The sequence below is a fragment of the Ricinus communis genome, chromosome 2 (genome assembly GCF_019578655.1).
Source record: "Ricinus communis isolate WT05 ecotype wild-type chromosome 2, ASM1957865v1, whole genome shotgun sequence".
Classification (NCBI taxonomy): domain Eukaryota; kingdom Viridiplantae; phylum Streptophyta; class Magnoliopsida; order Malpighiales; family Euphorbiaceae; genus Ricinus; species Ricinus communis.
This window is the reverse complement of record NC_063257.1, coordinates 5,387,014-5,414,348: the sequence shown is the minus strand read 5'-3', so window position 1 is coordinate 5,414,348 and position 27,335 is coordinate 5,387,014. Positions and strand designations below refer to the sequence as shown.

Genomic DNA, 27,335 nt, shown 5'->3' with positions numbered 1-27,335 from the left:
TTATAATTAGATACTCGCTATTTAAATTTATTTAAAAAATATAGTTTAATGTTATTGGTGTATATCTTTATTTCTTAATATTCTAGTTGTGTAATATCTAAAATGGAAAACTTTTAAAATATACCATGTGGTTTAAAAAGTTTAACATTTCAAACAGTTTTTTTTATTTTGTATAAATTTAGCATTTTAAGATTTTTTTCTTATGACAGTTATATCATATGTATGAGTTTTTAATATTTAATTAGATGGAATGTTGATGCGTTGAACTCGTCTTTTAATCAATTTTTTAATATTTAATCATAAAATATGATGTAGACAAAATTAAAAGTGAAAGAAAAATTCAGATAAATTGAAAATATATTATGGATTAGTTATAAAGACATCGAGGAGATATGCTATATAGATATTTATATTTGTTTTTAATAAAGAGTGAAAATGGTTAAATCTTTAGATAAAAATAGACTATGACTTTCTTTTCCTTATAAGAAAAATAGACTACAACTAATATATATTATTTTTCTCTCTCTAATTTTTCACTACCGCTCATCTAACTGTAGTCGAGGTGTTTTGGCAATTTTAACTAAAAACTACCTCTTCATTTTTAGTTTTCATATATTTTATCTTGAAATAAGTAATTTACATGTTTAGATTTAATTTTTGTTTCCTCATTCTCCGGTGAAACTTGATGGATTTTTATGCCCTTTTTAAGGGTTAGCTTTTATCTTTCTTTGGAGTAAATCTATAACATTTAAAGTTGTAGAAAGCCTTTTATATAAGAGATTTGAGGACACAGATCGATCAACACTTGAAGTTAATATTTGAGACTTACTATTCTCTTTTCTTTGTTTAAATAAACTTTATGTTACCATTGAGTATTGTTCACTAATAACAGAGTATACCTGCTTTTTAGTTTGAATGAGTTTTCTTTTTAAATGATGGAACATAAAGATTATGCATTATCCCAATTTTTATTTCAAAATGGAACCATTGTACATCACTCCTGTCAAAGTACATCTCAATAAAATGGTAGAGCATAACGCAAATATAGGCATATCCTGGACACTGTTAAAGCTCTTCTTATGTCTTCTTTATGTCCTGAGTTATGTGGGGAGGCTGCACTTATTACTTGGTTCCTACTTCCACTATTAGTAATATTTCCCCTTATAAGCGTTTATATAGTCATGCACCTGATTATCAATCTTTTTGTGTTGTGTCTTTGGCAGTGTTTGCTTTGTTCTTACACAGCCTCATGAACACATAAAAGCATAACCTAAAGCTTGATTATGTTGTTTTTTAGGATATAGGATCAAACGTAAAGGTTATTGTTGGGATCCTCTCTCTCGGTGTCTTCATATTTCTCATCATATCACGTTCTGGGAACATAAGATGTTTTCTAGTATTTCATCCTCTTTTTTAATAAACTCTTCTATTATTTTTCTTGATGACTCTTTTGCAAGTTATTATTATTTTTAAATTTCAATTATTTTTTTTATATATGTACTCATTTTTTTTAAAAATGAAATACCAATATAAAAGCAATACTTTTTGTAATTAAAAATTGAACAAAGGATCAAATACTCATAACTTGTAACTCTAAATAAGTCTAATTTTAACTATTTTAATAAATAAATTTATAATTTATATTTAAAGGCTAAATAGATCCAATTTTGATTAAAACTAATGAAATTGATGGTAACGGTGTTAATAATAGTCTGACAAAATTGATGATAATAAAGCATAAAAAGAATAATATAAAAATTTAAGAAGTTTATATTTAAATTTTATTATTGAATATTAAAAATTGATATTTACTTAAATTTTATTTTATTTAACTAATTTAAACAATGAGTATGATAAATATCTTTATAATTTTTTCAAAATCTGAATCTATTTGATCTTTAAATAAAAGTTATGATTTTATTTGTTAAAATAATTAAAATTAGACTTCTCTATCCATAGACTACAAATTTATGAGAGTATTTTGTCCTTTATCCATTAAAGATTTGAAAGGGATAATACTATCCTCGACAACACTCAAAAGGTGACTCTTCACCTTTAACTAAGAGTCTAAGATGAACTCCTAACGGCTGATTCATGGAAGGGTTTAAAGTCATAGACTAAAAGGCCTGATTTGAACTTAACCGGAATTAAAATGCCTATTGATGAAAACTGGAGGGATCTTATTGTAATTAACTCTTCATATTTTAATTTTCTCTGGTGGCTAATGTTTTCATTTTCCATCCCATGTACTTCACATGGGTAAAACCGAACGCGTGTTCACACAAGTGCCACTCAAATACAATACAGGAAATATGCACCTGCAAATCGTAGCCGCTAAAAAAAGTAAAACTCACAATACTCACCCTCGATTAGATCGACATTCGAGAACCCTTTAATCATCCTCACTCTCTACGTCACTAAACATTTACACGCGTTCGTTGGCACCTCGCAATTCATTCAGAGTCAGGACCCACCAACCCGAAGCGCCTATAAATTTAGCCTCCAAAGCCACCGGAGAAATCGCAACGTAAACGAAGAAGAGAAACAAAGCTGACCCGGAAAAGGAATATTCATTTCATATCAAAAAATGGTAAAGGAAGCAGAGAACGCAAAGAAACCCAGGTTTCTATGTCTCCATGGATTTAGAACAAGCGGCGAAATTCTCAAGAAACAGATACATAAATGGCCTGAATCGCTTCTTCAGAACTTGGATCTTGTTTTCCTAGATGCTCCTTACCCAGCCAATGGCAAATCTGAGGTCGAAGGAATCTTTGATCCTCCTTATTACGAGTGGTTCCAGTTCAACGCGGTCTAATTCTTGTTCTCTTCTCTACTATATCTCTTCCGTAAACAGAGAATTATATATTAAAATTCTGGGTTCTTTTGTTGGTCTCAGGAATTTACAGAGTATACAAACTTTGACGAATGTCTTGCTTATATTGAAGATTTCATGATTAAAAATGGACCGTTTGATGGTCTCCTGGGTTTCTCTCAGGTCAGTATACTACCGTAGTAACAGAAGTGGTTACTAACATTGATTTAATTTCTTTTTTTTTTTGTTTTAATTAACTAACTCATGGTGTGTGCATGAATGATGCAGGGGGCAATATTATCGGCGGGGCTGCCGGGACTACAAGCCAATGTATGTCTGAGTTGTTGGTGTTTGTTATAATTTAAATTTATTAATAACAGTAGCAACTGTGTTTTTGCTTTTATTGCAGGGTGTGGCTCTAACAAAAGTACCTAAAATAAAGTATCTGATAATAATCGGAGGAGCAAAGTTCAGGGCACCATCTGTGGCTGAGAAGGCATATCTTTCACCAATTCAATGCCCGTCGCTCCACTTTTTGGGTATGTGTACGTGCATCTCCATTCTATGCATTTATATTTTACACAACTGTGCTGCCATTATGGCCAAACATCATGCTTTTTTGGTTCTTGGACTTTTCTGCCTACCTCATTGTAATTTCCCTTCTTTCCCAACTCATTTATAACGTTTTGGGCCAAACTCTGTGTTTTGATTCTTTGACTTTTCCGCTCAGCTCTTGGTAATTTCCCCTGCCTACTATTCTTCTTGGTACTTTTCACATGGCATACTCACCAAAGGTTATATGCTTGTTTTAATTTCCATGACTACTATTTTTGCTAATGGCAACCCATTGTTTCGTTGCAGGAGAGATGGACTACTTGAGGCCATATGGACTGGAGCTCTTGGAATCCTGTGTAGACCCTGTAGTGATCCATCATCCAAAGGGCCATACCATACCAAGACTTGGTATATACTGTTAATACATCACTTGTTTTCTTTTGCATATATTGCTTGGCGTATTTCCTGTTGTTATGTTTGCCAATGCACACAATTCATTACCCATTTTTTTATTCTTTCAGATGAAAAAAGTCGGGCGATCATGCACAGCTTCATTGAACGGATTGCCAGTGCCAAGAAAGAAAATAGCGCTTCTGTTTAGATTAGCCTGATAAGCATTGGTAGTATTTGTAATCAAATCCGGAAAGAAAAACAGCTCATTATATTTGTCTGCTTAGAGAAACCTTTAGCAATTTATAATGGTTAGTTTTCATCAATATATTTACAGCTACTATGTTTATTTTTTTGCTTGTCTGTCTTGACATGCTAATGTTGTTTCCTTTCATATTGTGCAATTCGGTTACTTTAGACACACACCAAACTTCATACAATTACGTCATATACCAAAATAAATGACTATATTGTTGCTGGTGGTGTCGTCACGAAACAGCTTACGAAATTACTCAATTGATTATGACCATTTCTATCATATGATTCGACTATGGAATCCATGTCCAAGCGGGAAGAAGTTATTACATGACAACCCTGATTTCTTAACCATCAAATATCATATTCTCACCATCATTGTCATACAATGTATATTAATGCTTACTTTACTGATTTAGGGTTCAACTTCAAGATAATTAATTACTAAAATGCCTTTAAGGTTTATCTCAATGTATATTTTGGTATCTTCTATTTCAGTACTAGCAAAATTAGTGCAGATTTAGTAATGACTACATACTTCAGTTCTTGATTGGAGAAAAAAAAAACATTGTACATTAGTCATTGACTTTTTTAAAATTTGATTACACTTTAATCCTTAAAATGTTGAATATATTTACATTTTAATATCTGAATTTCGACATTATAGAACACTTTAGTGCGTCAAACATACTACATAATGTATATATTTTAAAAGACTACATACCAAAATGTATATTTAGGTTTCTTTAATTAATACCATAATTTTTAATAATTTTTTCTTATTAAATTTCTATAAGAGCTAAGATTTTCAAAGTATAAAATGTTAAAATTAATTGCTTGAATGCTAATTAATAAAATATACATTTGTTAGTCTAAATATATATTAATTTCTGAAATCTAAATTTTTTTTGACACGTATGCTTAATTTTTGATACATATAATTTTTATTTTGACATGTGTACTAACTTTGACATATAGAATTCAAGCTTATGTGCAGTTTTGTAGTTTTTTTTTTTATTTTATTAATTAATAAATTACATTCCTAATTAAACACGGACTCTAATCCTAAAAAATAATATATTTATTATATTTTAATATTATATCAACTAATAAATAGTTTTCAAATCAGATAATAATACTAACTCTATCTTAAAAAAATAACATATTAATTATATTTTAATATTATGTTAACTAATAAATAGTTTCCTAATCAGAGAATGATATTAATTATATTTTAAAAAATAGCATACTAATTATATTTGAATATTATGTTAACTAATAAATAGTTTCCTAATCAGAGAATGATACTAATTATATTTTAAAAAATAGCATACTAATTATATTTTAATATTATATTAACTAATAAATTAATTTTTTAATTAGATAATAACTCTAAATTTAGAAAATAACATCTTAAATTATATTTCTAATATTATATTTAATAATAAATTAATTTTTTATTTTATAATAAAATTCTAATCCTAAAAATAATAATATCAATTATAGTATTAAGTTATATAATATTAAAATTAATTATTAAATATCTTTAAAATTTTAAAAAATTAAGGATATCTTAAAATAGTTAGTTTGTTATTATTTTTTAAAATATATAAATTAATATTAAATTATATCTATCAATTTAATTTTATAATTAAAATAACAATAATGGTCGTGCAACACGCACGGATAAACTACTAATTATTTATTAAATTAATAATTAAAATAAAAAATTATAATTTAAGACGGTAAAAAAGAAAAAAAGTGATTATGCAACATGTTTGTGATAGCACTAAAATTCTACAACATTTTATGGTTGAACATGTACTCAAGGCCAGCCACAAATGGGCCAACCACCAATATAAACCGCACCGGTCCGCGAATGATTTCGGCCTTTCTGTAAATTCAGCCATCTTGCAAAGAAATATCAACTATCGGTAACAACACACAGGAATGGGGCGACGGACCATGAGGCCAACGAAGAAAAATCTGGTAAAAGGATGATATTGATACGCAGAACACGAGCTATGACATGTTTTCTCACTCAATTACTCCCGTTATCTCTCGCCAATCGCCTACATAACACTTGCACCATTTCCAAATCCTCTCGCGATCTCCACAACTACCTCGCCGGAAACGCTTTGGTAAGCATAACTAAGCATAGACATTCATATTTCTCTCTGATTCTCATAGCTATAGTCAGCTAACTGGTTTATTTTATGGCATAATTCATAGGGTTATACTTGTCCAATTCCTCGTCCTGCATTTTGTTCCTCGAGTTCTCAAGTTCATTCATTTAGTTGTAAATCATCAAGTGGCGTCACTAGAGATATGCAGCAAAGCATTCAAACTCCAGAGTCCATATCTTACCTCACGCAGCATGATGCTGCTGAGATTGATGAGATTCTCATGGGACCTCTCGGTTTTAGCGTCGATCAGTTGATGGTTAGTTTACATAATTCCTATAAATTTCCATTTCCTTCGCTTTTTTTTTAATTACTATTATTTTATATGCTGTAATGTTTTTTAACGACATTTGCAGGAATTGGCTGGTTTAAGCGTCGCTACTTCTATAGCAGAGGTAATCCTTAGTATTAAATTTGTACTTGAATTACTCTTAACTAATTATTTAAAATGCACAGTTTGATTCGTCAGTAGGTTAAGAAACAATACCCTTTTTGTTTGATATTATTAATTAATACTGTGGAAGTTACTAATATCTTAATTTTAGTTAGCTTTTGGCATTGAGAACTTGATTTAGGTTCATTGATTTTGAAAACTGAATTCTTTTGGCAGGTTTATAAACCAAGTGAGTTTAATCGAGTACTAGCTATTTGCGGTCCAGGGAATAATGGTGGTGATGGTTTAGTAGCAGCTCACCATTTGTATCATTTTGGATACAAGCCATTTGTTTGTTATCCTAAGCGTACTTCCAAATCTCTTTATAATGGCTTGGTTACTCAGGTATGTAAGAGCTGGTCTCAACTTTAATATGTTCTTGAAGTTTAAATAGTATAAATTCTTATTTGGTTGTAATTTTGCAGCTGGAATCACTGTCAGTCCCTTTCTTGGCGGTGGAAGATCTTCCTTCCGACTTGTCAAAGGATTTTGACATTCTACTAGATGCTATGTTTGGGTTCTCATTTCATGGTAATCATTCTTTTTCTATAGCCGTCTTACTGTATTTTTGGGTATTTCTTGATAAGTTAAGATTGTTTATATTAATTGCTTTTATGATCATAAATGTATGGAGTATTGGATGCTAATGCTTAAGTCGAGATTCTCTTGAAATTTAGTGCTGCCTTTTCGAGTCATTTGACTATGGTTAAGTAGCCTCTTGGTATTTTTATTTAACTTATGAAAATTCTTATGTTTCAAAGCAAAGTTGCCTCGCCCGAGTTCTTGCCTGGATAACATGTCTAATTATCTAAATGTGAATGTCTTACTGCTAAAACCTCCTTCCTTCCTATTGATTATGGAGCTTTCACATTTCAAATATTTCAGGTGCCCCAAGACCACCTTTTGATGATCTTATTCATAAGATGGTTCACTTGAATAAGTGCAATCAAACTCGCAAGTCAGTTATTGTCTCTGTAGATATTCCATCTGGATGGCATGTTGAAGAAGGTGATGTTGATGGTGAAGGAATGAAACCAGACATGTTGGTATGCTTCTGTTGGACTTTAGTTTTCCTCTTTCTAAACTCAATAACCTGAAAGCTTTAGATTTTAACTTTCAAATATTATTTATAATCTTAAGCAGTTGTTTTATTCTTTTGATGCAGCAACCATTTTCTTATTGCAACTTTAGTATTTTGTAGGTTTCTTTGACTGCTCCAAAGTTGTGTGCAAGGAAATTTTCTGGCCCACACCACTTTCTTGGTGGCAGGTTTGTACCACCATCTATTGTAGAGAAATATAAGCTACATCTTCCGCCATATCCAGGCACTTCTATGTGTGTTCGAATTGGAAAGCCTCCCCAAATTGATATATCAGCTCTGAGGGAGAACTATATTTCTCCTGAATTCCTTGAGGAGCAGGTGGAGGCTAACCCTGTAGATCAGGTCTGTATTAATGGTATTATAATTTTTTTCCTTGATGCTTGCTAGTTGAAAACATGATTGTTTTTTTCTCCTGTCATTCTAAGTCAGAAATTAGTTCCTTGTAATGGAATTAAATCAATTGCTACCCTGCAGTTTAAAAAATGGTTTGATGATGCTGTGGCTGCTGGATTGAAGGAGCCAAATGCTATGGCCTTATCAACTGTTGGAAAGGACGGAAAACCGTAAGCTCCTCTTCAGTTGCTAGTTGCTTTTCATCGATTGCCATTCATTAATTTGTAACATAACATCTTTTCAAATGTTCACAGTAGCAACATCTTTCCAAATGTTTACAGTAGCACATTGACATGGAGGCTTCTGAATGTGAAAATTGAGAATGGTTCTTTTGATTGATAACTTGGCTTAGAAAGTGATTCCTACAAAAATTGCTTCATAAGATGATATTTATTGGAGAATAGAAGGAATATTTTCTCCTAGTGTGAACAGCATTCTCTGCTCAAGCTCTGATTCAACGTCATATATTTGGTTCTAAAGTCATCTTATCAATCTTTATATTGTGAAAACTCTATAATAAAATTGTTCTCAGTAGTTCTTTTTATATATAGAATGATATTTCCGTATTAAATTTCCTATGTTAAAGTTTTCATGGATTCCATATTGACCTTTTGTGAATGAAAATGAGATCATTTCTGCTATGAGATTATGACATTAGCTATATTTTTTGGCACACTTGGTCATTTCTCACTTGTTATATTGTTTAATCTAGCCTTTATTCAAGTTTCGTGTTCATATGTCTGTTACTAATTAACCTCATAATTCCTTACATGCCATGTTATTTTCTGCTACAGCTCATCAAGAATGGTCCTATTGAAGGGAGTTGATAAGGATGGGTTTGTCTGGTTAGTATTATTTTTCTGCTACTGTTGTGGTAGCAGTGAGACCAATGTTGTGTTTCTGAAACTGTAAGTGATTTTTAGTCTTGGTGCAATTATACATATTTCAGGTACACCAATTATGAAAGTCAAAAGGGACGTGAATTATTTGAAAATCCTCGAGCAGCCCTTCTTTTTTACTGGGATGGTCTTAATCGGCAGGTACTCCATATTTCATGTTTCGTTATTAGCTCGAACTTCTTCTCTTCATTTTGTTGCATTTCTTTTTCGTTCTTGATATGTCTTGGATTTTGGAGTGTTCATTAGATGGAGAATAATGAGAAGACTTCTCTAACTTTAATGTTCTTGTTTCATACTGTATGCAAGTTATATCATATGGAGAAAAATAGTTAAATAAGTGAAGTAGTATGTTGATTTTTAACAATATGTAAATCTGCAAATCTTCTTTCTCCATGTGGGAATATATGAAAGGCAGCAAAAAATATGTGCGTTTCAGAAGTAAGGATCTTAGCTCCATATTCGTGTCAAGCATCTTGTAATGTGCTTTGTGCATTTTTCTAGTCAGTGCCCTGTCTAAGAAGCTGATTGTTTACCAATTAAGGTAACCAGGGTAGAGCAAGGGGCAGTTGGTCATTTCTTATCCCAACAAGTTAAATCAGATTAGAGAACTCAAATACTGCCTATAGGTTCAACATCAGAGCTCTTTGGATCTAAGAGAATAAGAAAGCTCTTTAGAATAAGAATGGGTCATTAAGAGGTGAGTGGTGGGCCATGGTGTTGACAGTTGACGGCATAGCCACAACCATTTAACAGTAAAATGATCACTTAGCTTTCACCAACTAGCAACAGCAGAATTTGTGAACCATATGAAGACATTAGCTGACTTCACTTAGAATTTTGGGCTGGGGGTTGGGGAAGAGAAAGAAGTATCTTTGCCATTATCAGATTCCATTATATTTGGCCTTTAAACTTTACAATTTGTATTATTGTGAAGTCCAGTAAGTGATGTATAATTATAGAAGTGTGTTCAGAGTAATTTTAGAAACATTCTGCGTTTCCATTTTCATCTAGCAGTTGGTCCATTATCTAATGAATTCTAGATTGCATCTAATAGGTAAGAGTAGAAGGATCTGTGCAGAAAGTTTCAGATGGGGAATCTCGTGAATACTTCAGTAGCCGCCCTCGAGGGAGTCAGATTGGGGCAATAGTTAGCAAGCAGGTTGCCTTTACATTCAGTTTATCAAATTGTATTTGAAACGTGAAACTACTAGTTCTACATAGGCCTCAGGTATCACTTTCTTGATTCCTCCAGAGTAGTGTAGTTCCTGGAAGGCATGTGCTACACCAACAATACAAAGAATTAGAGGAAAAGTTCTCCAATATGTAAGCTCTACTTTCTTGTCAGCTTTCATCCTAGATAACTTTTTGAAGCATCTTGCTTTAAAAAGAATTGCGATATTGTTTGACTTATTATCCTTCACATGAAAGATCTCGACTAAGGGTGTCGTAATTTTTTAAGAAACGATTGCTCTGCAGTCTCAATTTAATTGTGGATATGCAGTTTCTCTTTTTCCTTTTTCCTTAGAAAGAAAAAAAAGATTTGATGAGGTATGACTTCTTGCCTCTTCCGGAGAAAGCAATGACTAAATACTTCTTTCTCTGTTCCTTCTTTTTGCACAGAAGTTTGATCCCAAAGCCTAAACACTGGGGAGGATACAGGCTTGAACCTGAACGTTTTGAATTTTGGCAAGGACAGCAGTCTCGCTTGCATGACAGGTATTTTCATCCAGCAGTCGTGATTTAATGCCTATATTGCCTGTAAAACTGAATGAGACAGCTTTGGGCCAATTTTCTAACAAGTTGGCAAATAATAAATCCTAGCGTTTGGCTGCTTGATTCCTTATGAGCAGCACCAGTATGGACCTAAACTCTGGGTTAAAAGTTAGGGTTTAATTTTTCCAGATCCAGTGATGAGTTCCGTCAGATCCTAATATTTTCTTATTCATGGATCTATGATCATCGATGCTAACTTATTTGTTTATGACAAAGATTAACTTTTCTGTGTGCTGCTTTTGTTTGTTTCAGTAGTGACTAAACAAATATAGTTATATCTAGATTTTTGGGGGAGTCTCCCACCTTGCTTGTCCAAGTTGCCTCTAGAACACATGGATTTGCACCTGGATCTATTTATAATCACGCTTCATCTTATATGTCTTGTGTTTTAATTAACTGATAATCTGATATACTAGTTTTATCCACGATGTTGTAGAGATGATGGGAAACCCAATTAACTAACAGTAAATCCACAGAAAATGTACTTATAAGTAACAGGAAAATTTAAAGAGTTGGCCTCATTGCTAATGTATTATCTATGTATATTTCCATTGCAGGCTGCAGTATGTTCCTGAAGAGATCAATGGGAAACAAGTTTGGAAAATTGTGCGCTTGGCCCCATGACTAGTAATTTCAGCTTCTTCATTGTGAAATTCATCACTCATGGTATCTCACTGTTTGCAAAGATGTTGCATATATTCTTGTTCAATCATCAGGATGCATTTTTGTTTCTGTGCTCTCTCTCTCTAGAAGTCGGTCTTTATTCAGTGTCTTGGCAGCATTCCAGGAGTATATTTCTTCCACAGGAGTAACAAATTGCAACTTCCTGAGCAAGCTCCTGACTAAAATTAGATTGTGGATCTGAGATTTATCAGATAGATTTGAAATGAAAAGCCTGACTGGAGGGTTGGGTCTGGATATGCAGGTTAATCATACGCCTGTGAGTGACAACTGATGGAGCATCTGAGAAAGAATGTGAGATGAATAAGATGGGGGATACGATGAAGCATAAACTGTTGCTGCAGTTATTGTTTATTGTTACAAGTTCGCAAGTGTAATGATTTTACCTGATTTCTAAAACATGGTCCCAACTATTCTAATGCATCAGTAGTTTTAGAGATCTAGAAAGGACGATCATATTTGTGTTCCAAAGGATGTAATTGCCCTAAGTAACGTGTAACTTTGTTGTTCTTACTGTGGACAAACTATTCGATAACGTTTCCTCAGTTAGCATATGCATTAGTTATGCCCTTCCCCTCCCTGGTTGTCTTCCTAATGGATTAGCATCGGTTTGAACTTCACTCTAGATTATTTAGCGCTTCCTTGTATCATTCTATTACTTTCTTTCATATAAATGTTGCAGATTTTATAGTGTTGCATGGGCCACAAAACCTCTCCCGAGAATCTCTTTGATGAAATTTTACTAGAGAAGTCCAAGTTCAACTGCTATGGCTGTTTGTTGAGCATCACTACATTTTGTGTCTTGAGCGCAATTGAAAGGTGCGAGTGCTTCAAATACCAGGTGAACTTGCAATAAGCTATAATGGTAAGTCTCTTTGTTGCTATGGATCTACTGACCATTCCTTGGAGTCGTGATTCATTCCTGAGATGGATAGTGATGATAATTATATGTGATTTTTTTTTTTTTTTAAATTTTGCTAACGGGCATAACTGTCTAAATATGATGGGTTCCATGGTCTACTCTTTTTTTTTTCTTTCTTTCTTTTCCTTTTTTCCTTATTGATATAGCAGAAAGGTAAAGGAGAAAAATTTAGGAGTCTTTTTATGCTAAAGATGAAGTTGCATGCTTCTCAAAAGAGTGTAGGAATGTCCAGGACTTTGGAGGTTTCCTGAATGGATTCTTTTTGGTAACAAATATTAGTTTGGTTGGAGGAGGTTAATGTTGATCCTGACCAAACTGGGCTCCACCATGAAAATAATCAGGAGTTTCTTTTGACCAAGCTGAAGCTGATTTCTGACGCACTACTTATCTTTTCTGAAAGGCCAATTTATTTTTTTGATGCTAAGGGTGACCACCCCACTTTCTTTTCAGAGGGGTGCAGCGATCAGACATCTGGAGGACTTAGAATGCAATTTCAAACACTCTGTTCCTTTTTTGTCATTATGCTTTACACTAAAGAAAAGATCCAAGAAGTAGAGGTGGGGAAATTTTTTTGGTGTTCTATAGGATAAATGATTAGTAGATTCTGCTTTCCCTGTCTTTCACTCTCAAAAGATCCTCAAAGCTTAGAGCCTGTTGTCATACGTTCAAGTGCGTATAGCTGTTCGATCATTTCAAGAGTTGTAAGCGTTAGAAGGGGGTTAAGTAATCCTCTTGTAGAGCTGCAGTCAGTTTGACCCCACGAGTAACATTTCCACCTTAGAACTGCAAGAACCAGTGGACGACCATTTATGGAGGTTGACCATTAGTAAGTAGCCACGTCCTGGCGAGTTGAGACGCCCTAAAGAATGTTCTGATGGAAGGATTTGCGTTCACTAAGGATGTATTTGCTTTAGGCATAAGATTAGCCCCACAAGTACTGTTGTCTGGGGTATTTCTAAGGGGAAAAGGACGTAGAAGATTAATAAATAAAGAAATTAATACATATATGGCTAAATTCTTAAAAGTTAAATTTCTTTTTCGGTCGTTTCCTTTCGGTTTTAGGACACGTTATGGAAGTTGAATTTATATAAGGGCCAAAATTTATAAATAATGTTAATTATTCCTAATAAAAAGCATTAATAGCTTTAGAAAGTGTTATCTTTATTCCCTAATTATTTATTGTTTTATTTAAATACAAAATAGTAAATCATGAAATATTATATGATGAGAAAACTCATGTAAGAAAAATAATATCATAATTATAAAGTGAAAAGTCTTTATTTCACTGATTAAAAAGGAAGTTTTAAATTTAAAATAGTAAAAGTTTAGCAAAAAGTAATATGCCTTAAATTGCAACTAGACAGAATTTTAAAACAGCCAACTTTAAGACCACCTAATTTCCTTTTTTCATGCGAGTCTGATATGGATTGATTAAAAAAAGAATTAATATGTAGAAGAGTGGATGATTAGTTTTCTTTTATTATTAATGAAGAATTAGTGAGTTTTTTTTTTTTATATGTGAATTTTGTATCAGATTATAATTCTAGATGTTGATGTCCAGAAAAGGGAGGAGAGAGCAATCTTTCCTAACAAGAGGTTCAGCATTCGTCGAGCAAGGAAAGGATCAATCTTTGTAGCCTCGCTAAATAGAGAGGTGAGAATAATTAGCAAGTTAAAAGTCGTAAAGGTTAATGATGAAGTAATTTTGGGTGGCTAAGGGGGACGCATCCATAATTGCAGAACTGAATTACTACTTTGATAGCCAGGTTTTACTATTCTTTTCTGCTGCAAGTGCTGAAAATGCGATCACTAAGCCTTTGGTTATTTTTATAAAAGAAATAAAAGAGAAAAGAAAAGGTATTGGCATAGACAGGTGATGTAATGTTTGGAAGGTAAGGATGAGAGTGAGAAAGATGCGCTCTATTGTTGGAATCATTGTTAAGAAATGGTAGGATTCTAGGATAGAAGACCTTTCAATGTGTTTTTAAATGGAAGAGAAATTCTACTAAAAAAGTAAATAAAATTAAAGTAAGTAGAGCGGGGTTGTATGTATGTTGAAGCAAATATTATGGTGTCCCCCTCTCTCCCGCATGCATGCCTTTGATTATTCCAAGACTTCTTCCTTATAGTCTGTTACAGGGGGCATTTCGATTTTCATTTGGCTACAGAGATATGTGCTTATCTCTCTTATTCAATGCTACTTCTCCTTCTTCTTTTTTTAATGGGGGAGTCACCAACATTTGTTCCTCTTATGATGACGGTTTTGATAAATCTCGACTTGCTTACTATCTGACTCTCATTATAAGAAGGTTCCATGCATGTGATTGCAATATATCCTCTTGTCAATCAATCCTTCAAAAAAAAAAAAAAAAAGTTTTGTCAATCAAAATTGTTTGTTGCTTTATATAGTAATCATGTCTTTACAGGATTTTATTCTTAAGAATATTTTAAAAAAGAATTTTTATTTTCATTTAATCGTCGCATAAATGATATATAAAATATTTATAAAAATTTAAATCGTATATCACTTTTTTATTATTATCTTAATGTAAAATATTTAAAGCATATTAAGGGTAATATATCAGAAATAGTTCATTCGTTTATATATATATATATATATATATATATATATATATATATATATATAGCACTTTTTTTTGTGTACGAGCGTCCCATATTTATCTTCATATATTCAAATACTTAATTAAAGACCCCAATTTTACAAATTCCATAAAATTAAACATTAAAGTTGAAGCTAACACCAATTATTATGCCAATCAAAATGCGACGTCACATCTTTAGGAACAAAACCGTAAAATGATCATGTCTCGTCCCGGATTCCACCTTGAAGATCACCTTTCTTTTTCCTCGTTCCTTGACATTATTGGCAATATCTAGGGAGTGAAAATGCATGGAGATAAAAGAAGGAAAAAAAAAAAAGAAGAAAGAGAGAATCTTTCTCCATCAAGCCCAAGATCAGCTGCTCTTACTTTGAGGGTTTTAAACGTCTGTTATTTGATCCTGACATTTAATTCAAAGCACATATATTCGCTTGCAGCTATCAGCTAAGGGAGATTTTATTTTGACGTCTGATACTTTAGGCTTTACAAAAACCATGCACAGTATATATATATATATATATATATATATATAGTTTTTCCTCAGGAATTCTATGAAAAACAGTAACCCTAGTGATCACATTCGAGCTTGCTTATCAAAAGAATTTTAGGCTTTGTCAAAATTTGCGGTTGTTGTTTGCATGTGATTTGTTTATGCCCAAATTTTCCGAAAGTAACAGTTGTGTATCTTTTTCTTCACTAAGTAACCTAAAACCTCATAGAAATTAGCATCCCATGTTAGGCAAAATTGTCCATCCTGGAGCCTCATCATGAAAAAGCCAAATTTTATTTCCCCTTATACCAAAATCCTGCCATGCAAAATAATGTGTCGGCATTGTTTATTGGGGTTAAGCAGTATCTTTGGTTAGGATATATAAGGTCTTAGGAGAAGAAAAGAAGTTGTTATGTATCTGTAGGGCATTGGCTGTTGAATTAGAAGGATGGTTAAAGAGGGAGGGGATGCTTCAGTGTTATGTGCATGTTAAATAATATTTCAAAATAATAAGGCTCGCTTGGAAAAGGCAAGATCAATCCTGGAAATAGTGCAGGGAAAAGGGTCTTCCAATGCATAAAAATCAAAGGTACATTTATGTGAACATAAAATTATAAAGTATATATGTGGAGAGAGAGATCTTTTAAGAATATTATATATTAAAATATGGACGAACAAAAAATTTATTAAAGTGGAGCAACACGAGAGAGCATGCTTTAGTGGTTGACCTCGTGCTTAGTTCAGCCATGAATGTGCTTAACAGAAAAAAGTTGTGATTTAATTTAATCTTTTTCTTTTGGCTTCACCGATATTTTTCTTGCCAGACCCACGTCAGCACCACCACCACCATCACCAGCTCCAGCTGCAGCTCCCCCACCCACTGCCAATGGACTAGATGACCTGGCAATAAATAAGTTAGTTTTGGTTTTGTTGGTTGGCTTTAGCTTGTATGTGATTAATCCTCTTCTGAAATTATTTTCTTTAACAAACAAATGATATTAATTATTATTAAATGCATGATTATGTGATCTCCTTAAGTCTGTTATTATTATTATAATTAAGTGGTGTAAAGGCATTAATGTATCCCACCACCCATACCGTACACGTGGCCCACACATTGATTGATATGGTGGTAGGACATAATCTTGAGATGGGCAACCACCAATCAGCACAGTGATTACTTATTAAACTGTGTCATTGCGAAACAGATTAACAATATATATACACACTGATATTAAAATTTATTAATAATGATGTATCTGCTTAGGAAACGGTGGAAGGCATGTGCTTAACCAAAATGGATGCCGAAGGGGTGATGTGCTCACTCAATCATGACCATTCAATTAAACGAGAGTCTCTCTTTATCAAATGATAGATTAGATAAGACATGTCTAGTAGGTGAGCTAAGTCCATCGAGGAGGGGCATTTTCACATATCCAAGGGCCAAGATTTTTGAATGATGCCCAGGACCGCCCCCCCCCCTCTCTCTCTCTCTCTCTCTCTCTCTCTCTCCCCCTTTGTGTGAGGTCATTATCAGTTCTTTTCCTTTCACCTTTTTTTTTTCTCTAGGAACAAGCTGCCATCGCTCAAAAAGAAAATTGAGAGGCAAACTGAGAAGAGGAGATAATAATCAATCAATAAAGCAGAGGCTACCATTGTTTGGCAGGGGTCAGCTACACAGTAAGACTGTTCCCACCATAAACCAAAATAAATGGATAAGCTTAGCCTCAGCAGTACAATTGTGTTTTTTTGTTGAACCCTCTTTAGTCTTTACATTATTCACAACTCGTACTTGAGGTAAGTGAGTGAAGAATCCAAGTGACACACTAATGATGGATGCATCTGAGAGATAGAAATTAGAAAGTGAAAGACCTATTTGGCAATTGGGCTGATGATAGCCGGAAGCAAGGTCATACACATACACACGCACACACAAATCCGGATTTTTGAGACGCCCACAAAGATGGATGGATGGATAGATTAGACAAGAAAGAAAGGCTTTAGCTTTGCTTCCCATTACTTATTCAATTGCATAGTCAGATCCCACTTTGATGATAAGTTTGCTTTTTACCATATTGCCAGAGAAAGAAAGAATACCAACAAAACAAACAAGGCAGATAGATTTCTCTCCTAATAATGAGTGAGAGAGAAAAGAAAGAGACACAAACACACACAAAGCATTGGTAGACTTGGCTGCTTTATAACGCAAACGCAGGGGTGTGACAAATCATCAGAAATTAACCGGTCCCACTCACTCCCAACTATAAAATAAGAAAAGATAGATAAGGGAGAAAAAGCACATCCATGATATACAAGAGACTCACCAGCACAGTAACTTTAGCTTTACTGCTAATTCAATGGCACTAGTTAGTGTACGAAATTTTACCACCCGTGGTGATGGTAAAACTAAAAGGATATGAGAATTGATACATGATCACCACCGTCCGATGGAACCCCCCACACAGCGCAGAGGGGCCTGCAACATGTACTTGTACAAACACTTTCCATACATAATTAATGGCCCTCACTGTCGATTCATCGTTCAACATTTCAAAGAAAAATAGGAAAATACTATAAATAGGCAAAAGAAAAGACAAGTCTCACTGACTGCATATGGTCCATTCATATGAAGATTTGGCATTTATTACCCATCTCAACATTGCCTAACAATAACAATAATAAATTCAACAGTCAGGTGCTACAACATCACATCTTAAGAAAACAAACGTTGAGAAAGACAGAGTGAAAGGGAGAGGTAGAGAAAGAGATATGTATCAATCTGGGCATTTAGTTTCTCACCAGCTACAGCTTAAAACTAGCTACCCCTTGATTAAAAAATAAGACCCACTAACTCCTTCGTCTTCTTCTTCTTCTTCTTCTTCTTCTTCCTGGTACGACTTACACCTTGATTCTCCTCTGCTCTAATGGCATCATGGTGGAAGAAATGTTCCTCAAGTTCATCTTTCTAAATCTACGACTGTTCAACTAAGGACGATCAATTGTCCATCCCATTCCACTTCTTGTGCACCTCGACACCCCCATCCCTTTTCTCTTGCAGCCTCTTCTCCTTTATGATCAAATGAATATGAAAGCAAAAAGAAACATAAAATTTAGAAGCATACCGATAGAACAAGATCCAGCGACCTAATCCTTACAGAGAAATCTACCTTCTGCACTAGCCCCTCCTTGATTACATCCTCTTAAAGAACCTAAGCAAAGAAAAAATTGAGGTCCTTCATAGAGATTTTCTTTGAAACCCACTTCCAACATTGCACGACAAGGACAAGGACAGAACAAGTTTACTCAACTTTCTCTGGCAAATATTATAGACCACCTTCCGGGCTTAGTTAACTGGCACTTTATGAATTCCACTTCTGCACAAAAATGTCTGCCACTTGTCCAATAGCCAACATAAGAACATCAGATACATCTTCCTGCAGCACAAATGCCTACAAGATGGAAACGAACTTGGGGGCATCATCCCTTGGCCCTTCAAGAGACCGATACATGTATAATGTATCAACAAAGTTTTCCATGTCCTCATCATACTCATGATTAATCACTTCCACCACCAGCCCAGGCAATTCCCGCGCAATCTGCTGACAACCATTGCGGGTTAACTTACAAGCAGACATCCAAAGGAATCTCATGTTGTAATAGTGGTGCAGACCAGAGAGCAGAGCTCCATCCCCAAATGGACTATCTCTAATCTCAAGCTTCTGCAATTTGGGGCACCCCTCAAGCAAATACTTCAGCCCCATGTCACTGTCCCCAGCAAAAGCAACAGATAGAGTCCTTACTGTTTTCCCATATTCTCCAATATAACTGAAAGCTCTATCAGTCAATAAACCTGATACAGCAAGCCGACTGAGCTTTTTACAGTTCATGACAATGGCTCCAAATCCTTCATCCATAGGTTCTCCAGTGACACGATCAGGCCTGTGGCGTCCCATTATACAAAGACGGAACACCACAAGATCAGGGCAGTTCTTTGACATGGCTATAACAGCTGCATTTGTCATATGCTGGCAAAAGTACAAAATAGATTGAAGCTTCCTACAACCCTCGGAAATGGCTTGGAGGCCCACCTCAGACACAGGGCCTTCACTATCTTCCCGAGCATCAATAGGGAACACCCGCAGCTCGCGTAGTTCCTTGCATGTAGCAGCCACAGCCTGAAGTCCTTCATCACATATTGAATCAAGAACCTGAAGGAAGAACATTAAGTCAGCTTCAAAACATACATTTCTGTGCATTGACAGGAAAAATATCACAAACGAACAGACGTACCCAAAAAGTCTGAAGCTTGTGGCAATTGCTTATTATCGGTTTAAGCTGGTCTGCAGTGATATTTGCATAGCTTAAGTTCAAGGAATTGAGATTGGCACAAACTGGGTAAATTGCTGGTAAATAGTCTGAAAGGATTTCCTTGAACCCAGACAGGCAAACTAAAGATTTGCAAGCAGCAAAGGCAGATGCATAATCAGGTTCTTGTTCACCCTGAGCAGCAGCATCATCTGATGGACGAAATGAGCCTGTCCCAAGATGCGTAAGTTGCGGAGCTCGAATCATCAGGCGGTATAATTGGCTAACTGAAACATAACGGTTCAACCTGATTTTCTTCAGGGAAGGTGAACGTGCCACCAGCCTCTCCAATGCGTCAAAATTGATAGAGCATTCTACACAATCAAAAATAAGAGACTCCAGACACATTTCACTCTCAGGAAAACATGAAATCCAATCAACTTCATCATCTGCTACCTCAGACTCGATCAGATCCAGCACTCTCAGTTGTCTGAACAGAAAAAAAATAGCCATTTCACCATCAAACAAACAGCTTTTTCTCATTGCAAATTCCAATCATTTGAATTTACTATCTCGTTATCCCAGCTACTCATACAGAGATTATATGAACTCTAATCATTACTATCAAGAATCCAATGAACAAAAGAGATCACAATAACAATAACCAACAATTCAACCCTAGCTAAGTAACTTCTGATCAATAACAAGAACCTAATACAGATCTAAGCATTCCTTCTGTAAATGCAAACCAGATAATCATAAAGCTAACCTCCTAAACTCAAAAGTTTCCATAATAAAAAACACAAAACATAACCAAGTGAAGTGTCAAACTTTAACATTACCTAAACAAATAATCCAAAACCCAACACTATAATCAGATCTAATCAGCCACTAATTGCATAAAGTAAGCATATGCGCTACACTAATATTTTTTAAAAGAAAAATCCACATACCTGCACCTGCTAGCAACAATAGCAAGTCCACTAGTACCAAAGCCATCACAACAAACAAGCACAAGCTCTTTAAACCCAGAAAAAGACTCGGCAAGAAGCGCAAGATCATCATCAGTAACAGTCATACGCTTCAAGTGAACTTTTTCAAGCCAAGGATATGCCTTTCCCATAGTAGTAACCCAAGGCGCAAAGTGAGCCCCCCAATTTGGAGGCATAAGATTGAAATCTGCAAACCGGGGCTTACCCTTTAAAGTAACCGACTTGATTCGGGTAAACCGGCAAGTAGCCCGTCTCGTAGAGACCGCATAGCAGTTCCCGATAAAGAGTTCGGATCGGGTAAGTGCCTCCACACGGTACCATGACTTGCAGACCAATGACGCTGCGTTTCTGTCTCGCCGTGAAGTCAAGAAACAGAGAACGTTTTCGAGCACATTTTCAAGAACCTGGTCAGGGTATGGAGCTTGGTAGTCGGGTACCGAACTGGGTCCGGACCCAGACCCGGAATCGGAAGAAGGGGGATGAGGAGGAGGAGGAGGAGGAGATCGGTCGTCGTCTTCAGACATTTCTGTACGATCTTCTCTCATGAAATTAGGGGTTGGTTGAGAGTCGCTCTCTGATCTGGGTTTTTTGTTGTTGTTGATCATATAAATTAAAAGGAAAGAAAGAATGTGTCTCTTGATTGGTTCTTGAAAAAACGAAAAAAGAAAAGCAAAAAGCTTTTAGATCATGAGAGAAAGAGGGCTTCTTTTCTTTTTCTTTTATTTTCTTTTTGAGTTTGATTAATAAAGAGAGAGAGAAAAGGAAAGAGGTTTGTGTTCCTGAAAGAGAACAAAGTGGGGATTGATAATTAGATTAGTAGCAGCAACAGCAGCATAAGATGAAGTTGAAGAAGAAGAAGAAGATGTGATAATTAGTGACAAGAGGGTGTGAAGAGTAGGCTGTGATGTCTAAGTAGTCTGAACATTGGGATTCTCCATGCCCCTCCCTCTCTCTCATCCAATGGCTCTCCCCATTTCTCCTCCATTATTTGGGTTGGGAGTTTTTCTTTTCACTTGCCTTTTCTTCTTTTTTTCTTTAATTACTATCTTTTCTCTAATAATTCCTTTTAACTTTTATAAACTAAATAAATTTAGTTCCATGATACTATAATTGTTTCAAGATCATGACATTTAGTTGTTTACCTACAAATTTTAGTTTGGTAATACCCAAATCTTATTCAGACCATAAAATTTATTAGATTAGAGTTATTAATACTTAATACTTAGATTCAACTCTAATTATAAATAAAAATACATAAATTTATATATATATGATTTCAAAAAAATTTACTTTTTGAAATTTTTTAAAAAATATAACATATATTAAAATTTAATAATAAAATGAAATTATTACAAAAATAAAAACAAAATTATTCTTAGAAGTGGATATTAGAATTTAAATTTATTAATTTTTTTTTAAAAAACTTAGAAAATAGTTTTTGAGTTATATATATTTAAAATTTATATTAACTCAGTAGTGAAGTCTTCTTAGTCAGTTTATAGGCAATAAAAACCTAGTTGACATGGTTATATAGAATATATAATGGAGAGAACTACAAGCCATTGACTTTAAGGGAGTAAAAAGGTTTATTTAGAGGTCATGATCAAAGTCCAATTCAAATTTTGCTATCAACTTCATCAAGAATCAAAATAATCTTATATGATGATGAAATTAGCTCTAATAATTGGTTGTCGTTTTCTTATTAATAGAGATTTTAAAATATGTTTCAAGATTTTCGTCTTTCAAACAAAACCATATAATTTTCTGTTGTTAATTTAATAAGCCTTGTAATCTAATTACTTGTGTTTCCATCCAATTTGGTATCATAAAATTCAATGCATTCAGGAAAATATATATATATATATATATATATATAATTCCTTATAAATTAAATTAAAAATCTGCTGGCATTAAAGTATCAAAGCCACTAGCACCCATAAGCATGAGTAAGTTTCATTTGGCATGAAATTGGTTACCTAATTTCCTTACCTTTTTAGTGATAAATCAATATATTTTTCTGTCCATGTCAAACTTTATAGTAAAAATAAAATAAAAAAGAAACACACAAAAATAAAGAAAGTGGGTAAGAGGTAAACAATATACAATCATTTGTTACTATTAGAGATAACATTAGTGGTAGCCGACCCTAACATCATAGGCTAAAGAATTTTATAAGATGCCCTAAATTGCTAGTGTAAGAATGGACCATTACCATTAATGATTCTAAAGGGCTTTTGAGAAAATTTCCCCACAAAGAGTTTGCCAGAAAATTGGGTGACAAAACGAAATATCAGAAAATAGAAAATGGTTACTTCTTTAATTAAGCCAAAATGAAAGGATAATTTTTCAAATAATTTTTTGTTAATTATTCAAAGAATATATGTGGAGCTTTATCTCTGCGCTTTATAAAGGAAAGTAAAAAGCACGAACCAATCAAAGTACAGTAGTTACTGAAGCTTCAAGATGGACTTACTTTGAACAAAGTCTGACACAGATTACGTGGCACACCCAGATCAGTGTCGTGCAACGCGCTCCCTTGTCGCGTGATTAAGCTTTTCTTTGATATATTTTATTACCAAACCAGCAGCAGCCTCCCTGCTCTCTCTACCCTGTTGTTGTCTGGTGAAGAAAAATAGATAAATAAACAAATAGTAGATAAATTAAAATAATTATAATTTTAATAAATTTAAATGAAAAGTCCTTGAAAACAAAAATTAAAATGAAAAAAAAGTGGATGCAATTGAATTCATCCTCTTTATTTGGGTGTTGCTGAGGTTAGCATCATTTGTCCTTCTTACAATTTTGGATCTGATCTCAGATTTATTTATTTATTTATTTTTAATTTTTTAATGTCTTTCTATCTCTCCTTATGTAAATTTTACTCATAATGAAACTTCTAATGCAATAAATATTACTTTTTAACTTTTAACCTATTCATAGCATGTTCCTTTTTTATTTGTTAATATTTAATGGATTGAGACTGCTGTATAATAATTATAATAATTTTCTTATGCTCATTAGAAATAAATTATTTATATACTCCAGAATAAAATATTTTAAATGAGAGCAAATCATTTTACTATTTTAAGGTGTGAGTTATTTACTTATATAGATCTTCTGTAACCTTTTCTTTTTTGGTTATGGCCTTGTTAGAGGTAGTTTGTCTCCTCTCTTTTGGTAATTGGGTAAAGATCCTCCTATTTTTTTATATGTTTGATATGATTACGGATTTAAACAATCATAGCTTATCAACCAATTTTGATAGAGGAATTAATAGGTGTTTAATAAAAGGCTATTGAGAAACAATATGAAACTGAAGTAGGCACCAATTTACACATGCATGTGAATTAAATAACTGCCATTGTGAACCATCAAGGTTTAGCCCATCACATTTTGAGTCCTTGCTCAAACAATAAGAGTATTTTTAGAGCTGTTTTTATTTATTAAATGATAATGACTATAAAAAGATGAATGTTTTTATTACATCTCATTAAATTTTTTATTTTTTAGAAAAATAAAGAAACTAGAAGAGTTTAGTGCCATAAATTGTTCAATTCGGCCAAAGTTCAAGGTAATGAAAACACAGGCTGAATACTTTTTATCCTTTCAGAGATGGTGATTTTAATTGATCATAATCTGCGAGCCTAGAAGGAATCAATGGTCAGAAATGTCTTTTAGCCTGTTGAAACTCAGAGATAATTCTAAAAATATCTATAGTCCCGGACAATATTTCTGACAGATTAATCTGTCAACCCTGACCTACAATTTCTCTGTGAAATCTTCTTACTATTTGCTAGTTGAGAAATCATCAAATGCCTTTCCTAAACCTGGCTCAAACATCTGATTCAAAATATGGAAATTATTGGAAACAAAACGATGGCGACTGCATGTTCAACCTGAAATTCTTAATTTCTTATGGGGAGCTTCTAGGTTTCTGTTGGCTACAACCAAATTTATTTCACATGAATCTGACCCCCTTCCCCTTCTTGTCCTTTGTGTGGTACTAAAAAAGAAATGGTGGAGCACATGTTGTTCCATTGCAACCATGCTAGCTAGTTTGGTTTGCAAGTGAACTGGGATATACTCCCCTAACTACTGCTCAAGCTTCCTTAATTCATTTTGTTAACCAGTATAGTTATACAATTGATACATTCTCAGCTTAAATAGATGTTCGTGTTCTTAAATCGATAGCATATATTTTTTGGCATGTTCAAGCTAAAAGTCCTAACCCTATCTTGATTCTGAATAAGATTGGCAGAGCTGCACATGAACATAGAAGACTTTCCTGCTAATTGGTAACCTTTATTCTTTTAACAGGCAAGGCCGTGCTGATTCTTCTTGCAGTTGATCAGAAATGCCTCCTGATGAAAAATTAAATTAAGATGCTCTCTTTTGATGTCTCCTATGATGCTGCCATATGTGGGAACTCTTGAGGAATTCTGATAGAGGGTGTTGCGGTAAAAGATCATCATGTATATTATCTCCTATAAGCTTTGGCTCTTCAGCTGGCAGTTGATTTTGCTCTTGAATCAGACTACGAAATCTTGGCTAATTAATCATTCTCCTGCTGATCAGTTTCTGTTTTGGGAGGTGAAAGCTATCATTCGTAGCACACAGAACAGTCTTCCAAATTTTACAGCTTTTTCGATTCTTTTTGTCAAAGCATATTTGTAATTAGGTGGCTGATCGGATAGCTAAAAAGAACCTTCGTACTGATTCACCTGTAAATTTGTCACTGAATCCCTCCCCTTCAATATCAGAACATTTTTTTATATGCTGGTTTCATAGTAATACAGATGCATAATTTCAATTAGAAAAAAAAAATGGCTTCCTATTTGGAATCTTTCAGAAAGGTAAAAGGAAGAAAGCAGAAAAAAAAAACATTAATTCTTTTAATGGTTGTTTTATTTTTTGTGAAAAACTAGAATATTGAAAAACATTCATATAATATTGTTCATAAATCTAATAAATGGTATAAGACTGGAAAATAAATGCTATATAATTATAAAAGAAAAAGAAAATACTACCAACAGATATAAAATTATTACATGACTGATGTCAGTCCAACTAACACATAATAAATAAAAGATAATTTACTTGTAAATTATGCAACCATTTATTGTTAGTGAAACTAGATAACATTAATTTAGTGTCAACTCTTGGTTTCTTTTGGGTTTTAAATCTTTTCATCACTCTTTTGAGTTATGAACACAAAAATTTAATATCTTTATTGATTGAAATAATTTTTTTTTTTAAAAAAACATGTGAATGATGGGAATATATTAAAATTAAATTAAAGAAAAAAGGGGTTTGAAACATTATTGAAAGGCAATCGTATGAGGTCATTTGTGTTAGTTAGTGGATATGATCAAGGCATGAATATAATCAAATCAATGACAAAGAATTGAAAAAAAGTCTTTAGGTATTATCAAAATCTTCTAAGAATTGAAATATTGAGTTCACATGGCTTAGCATCTATCCTTTGGGATAAAGTGTGTCAAAACATAATTTTGATTTTTAGCACCATCTTCATTAGCCAGTGATAACCCTAAGGGATCCGACAAATTTGTGATACAAAAGCGACTTCAATTTCAAAGATTCATCACAAAGTCAGATGTGGTTAGCAGACAAAGCACAGTCAGAATTTCTAGTAAATAATTATATTTTGAAAAAATTTCTAGAATTTAATGTATTTTTATTTTAAAATATATGGTTTGTTTTATGTTACTTTAGTATTATATAAATATGACCGTTTGAAAATAAATATCAAATTGCACGATACCGCTGAATGATTCTAACATAACACACAATAGTCATTATTCTTCCAATACTCACATTAACACTTGCTAATGACGTTATATAATTTGATTGTTATTTATCAACACTCATATTTACAGAATGTCAATAAAAAAAAAATTCTAAATTTTAAAATAAAAATATATTAAATCACAATATATAATTTATTGAAATTTCCTATATACTTGAACTCAAGAGGAGCTTAAAACCACTATACTACTTCATAATAATGGTGGTATTTTGCTTGATGCAGGTAAGGAATCATAATTCATATCATACTGAGAGAGAGAGAGAGGATGGACCCTTTTCTAAGCTAAAGGTGCAAGTAGCTCTTGTGGCTTGTCCAGTTTTAAAGTCTAATCACCTTTTTAGTCTCACTAGCATTACTTGATAACTGCTCTCTTTCTATTCTTTTCTTCTTTTTGTTTTGTTACATCGACTCTTTTTACGTTCCACTCCATAAACTTTCTTTATTTACTTTTGATTTTGATAATTATACATAAATCAAGAAATATGAGACAAGAAAATCTCATAATCTGAAATTCCATCTCTTTTAATATCAAATGTGGTACCAAATTATTAGTTATTTTCACATTTTCAGTATAAAATAAACGTGAAACAAAATTATTAATTTTATAAAAATGCATCATGTTCTGCTAATTAGAAAAAAGAAGAAGAAAGTACTGGGCTCTATGTAGGACCAGAATATTATCTGATCTCTTAATTTCAAAAA

At 33.5% G+C, this 27,335-nt stretch overlaps 3 protein-coding genes across 8 annotated transcripts; 2 read left to right on the top strand and 1 right to left on the bottom strand.

The window, feature by feature from the left end:
- The first annotated feature begins 2,460 nt into the window (after nt 1-2,460).
- Nucleotides 2,461-4,106, top strand: LOC8268377 (esterase AGAP003155). Its single transcript, XM_002513957.4, has 6 exons — nt 2,461-2,809; nt 2,897-2,995; nt 3,101-3,142; nt 3,222-3,351; nt 3,674-3,775; nt 3,889-4,106. The coding sequence occupies exons 1-6, from the start codon at nt 2,588-2,590 to the stop codon at nt 3,966-3,968; spliced, it is 675 nt and encodes a 224-aa protein (XP_002514003.1). The 5' UTR covers nt 2,461-2,587; the 3' UTR covers nt 3,969-4,106.
- Nucleotides 4,107-5,891: 1,785 nt separating this feature from the next.
- Nucleotides 5,892-12,096, top strand: LOC8268378 (pyridoxine/pyridoxamine 5'-phosphate oxidase 1, chloroplastic). Of its 6 annotated transcripts, none has more exons than XM_015716129.3 (15): nt 5,892-6,153; nt 6,245-6,454; nt 6,552-6,590; nt 6,806-6,973; nt 7,054-7,159; nt 7,514-7,674; nt 7,830-8,072; nt 8,205-8,293; nt 8,918-8,968; nt 9,073-9,163; nt 10,077-10,181; nt 10,275-10,345; nt 10,643-10,738; nt 11,353-11,401; nt 11,721-12,096. In XM_015716129.3, exons 1-15 carry the CDS (start codon nt 6,010-6,012, stop codon nt 11,748-11,750), a joined length of 1,653 nt encoding a protein of 550 aa, XP_015571615.1. In that variant the 5' UTR covers nt 5,892-6,009; the 3' UTR covers nt 11,751-12,096. The 6 variants fall into 6 exon arrangements, with proteins under 6 accessions (XP_015571615.1, XP_015571619.1, XP_048227112.1 ...); XM_015716133.3 differs by having other exon boundaries at nt 11,353-11,422; XM_048371155.1 differs by having other exon boundaries at nt 11,353-11,422; nt 11,575-12,096.
- Nucleotides 12,097-18,130: 6,034 nt separating this feature from the next.
- LOC8268380 (transport inhibitor response 1-like protein) lies at nt 18,131-21,856 on the bottom strand. Its single transcript, XM_002513960.4, has 3 exons — nt 20,768-21,856; nt 19,800-20,304; nt 18,131-19,717 (listed from the first exon to the last, which is right to left on the bottom strand). Exons 1-3 carry the CDS (start codon nt 21,409-21,411, stop codon nt 18,959-18,961), a joined length of 1,908 nt encoding a protein of 635 aa, XP_002514006.1. The 5' UTR covers nt 21,412-21,856; the 3' UTR covers nt 18,131-18,958.
- Between the last annotated feature and the right edge of the window lie 5,479 nt (nt 21,857-27,335).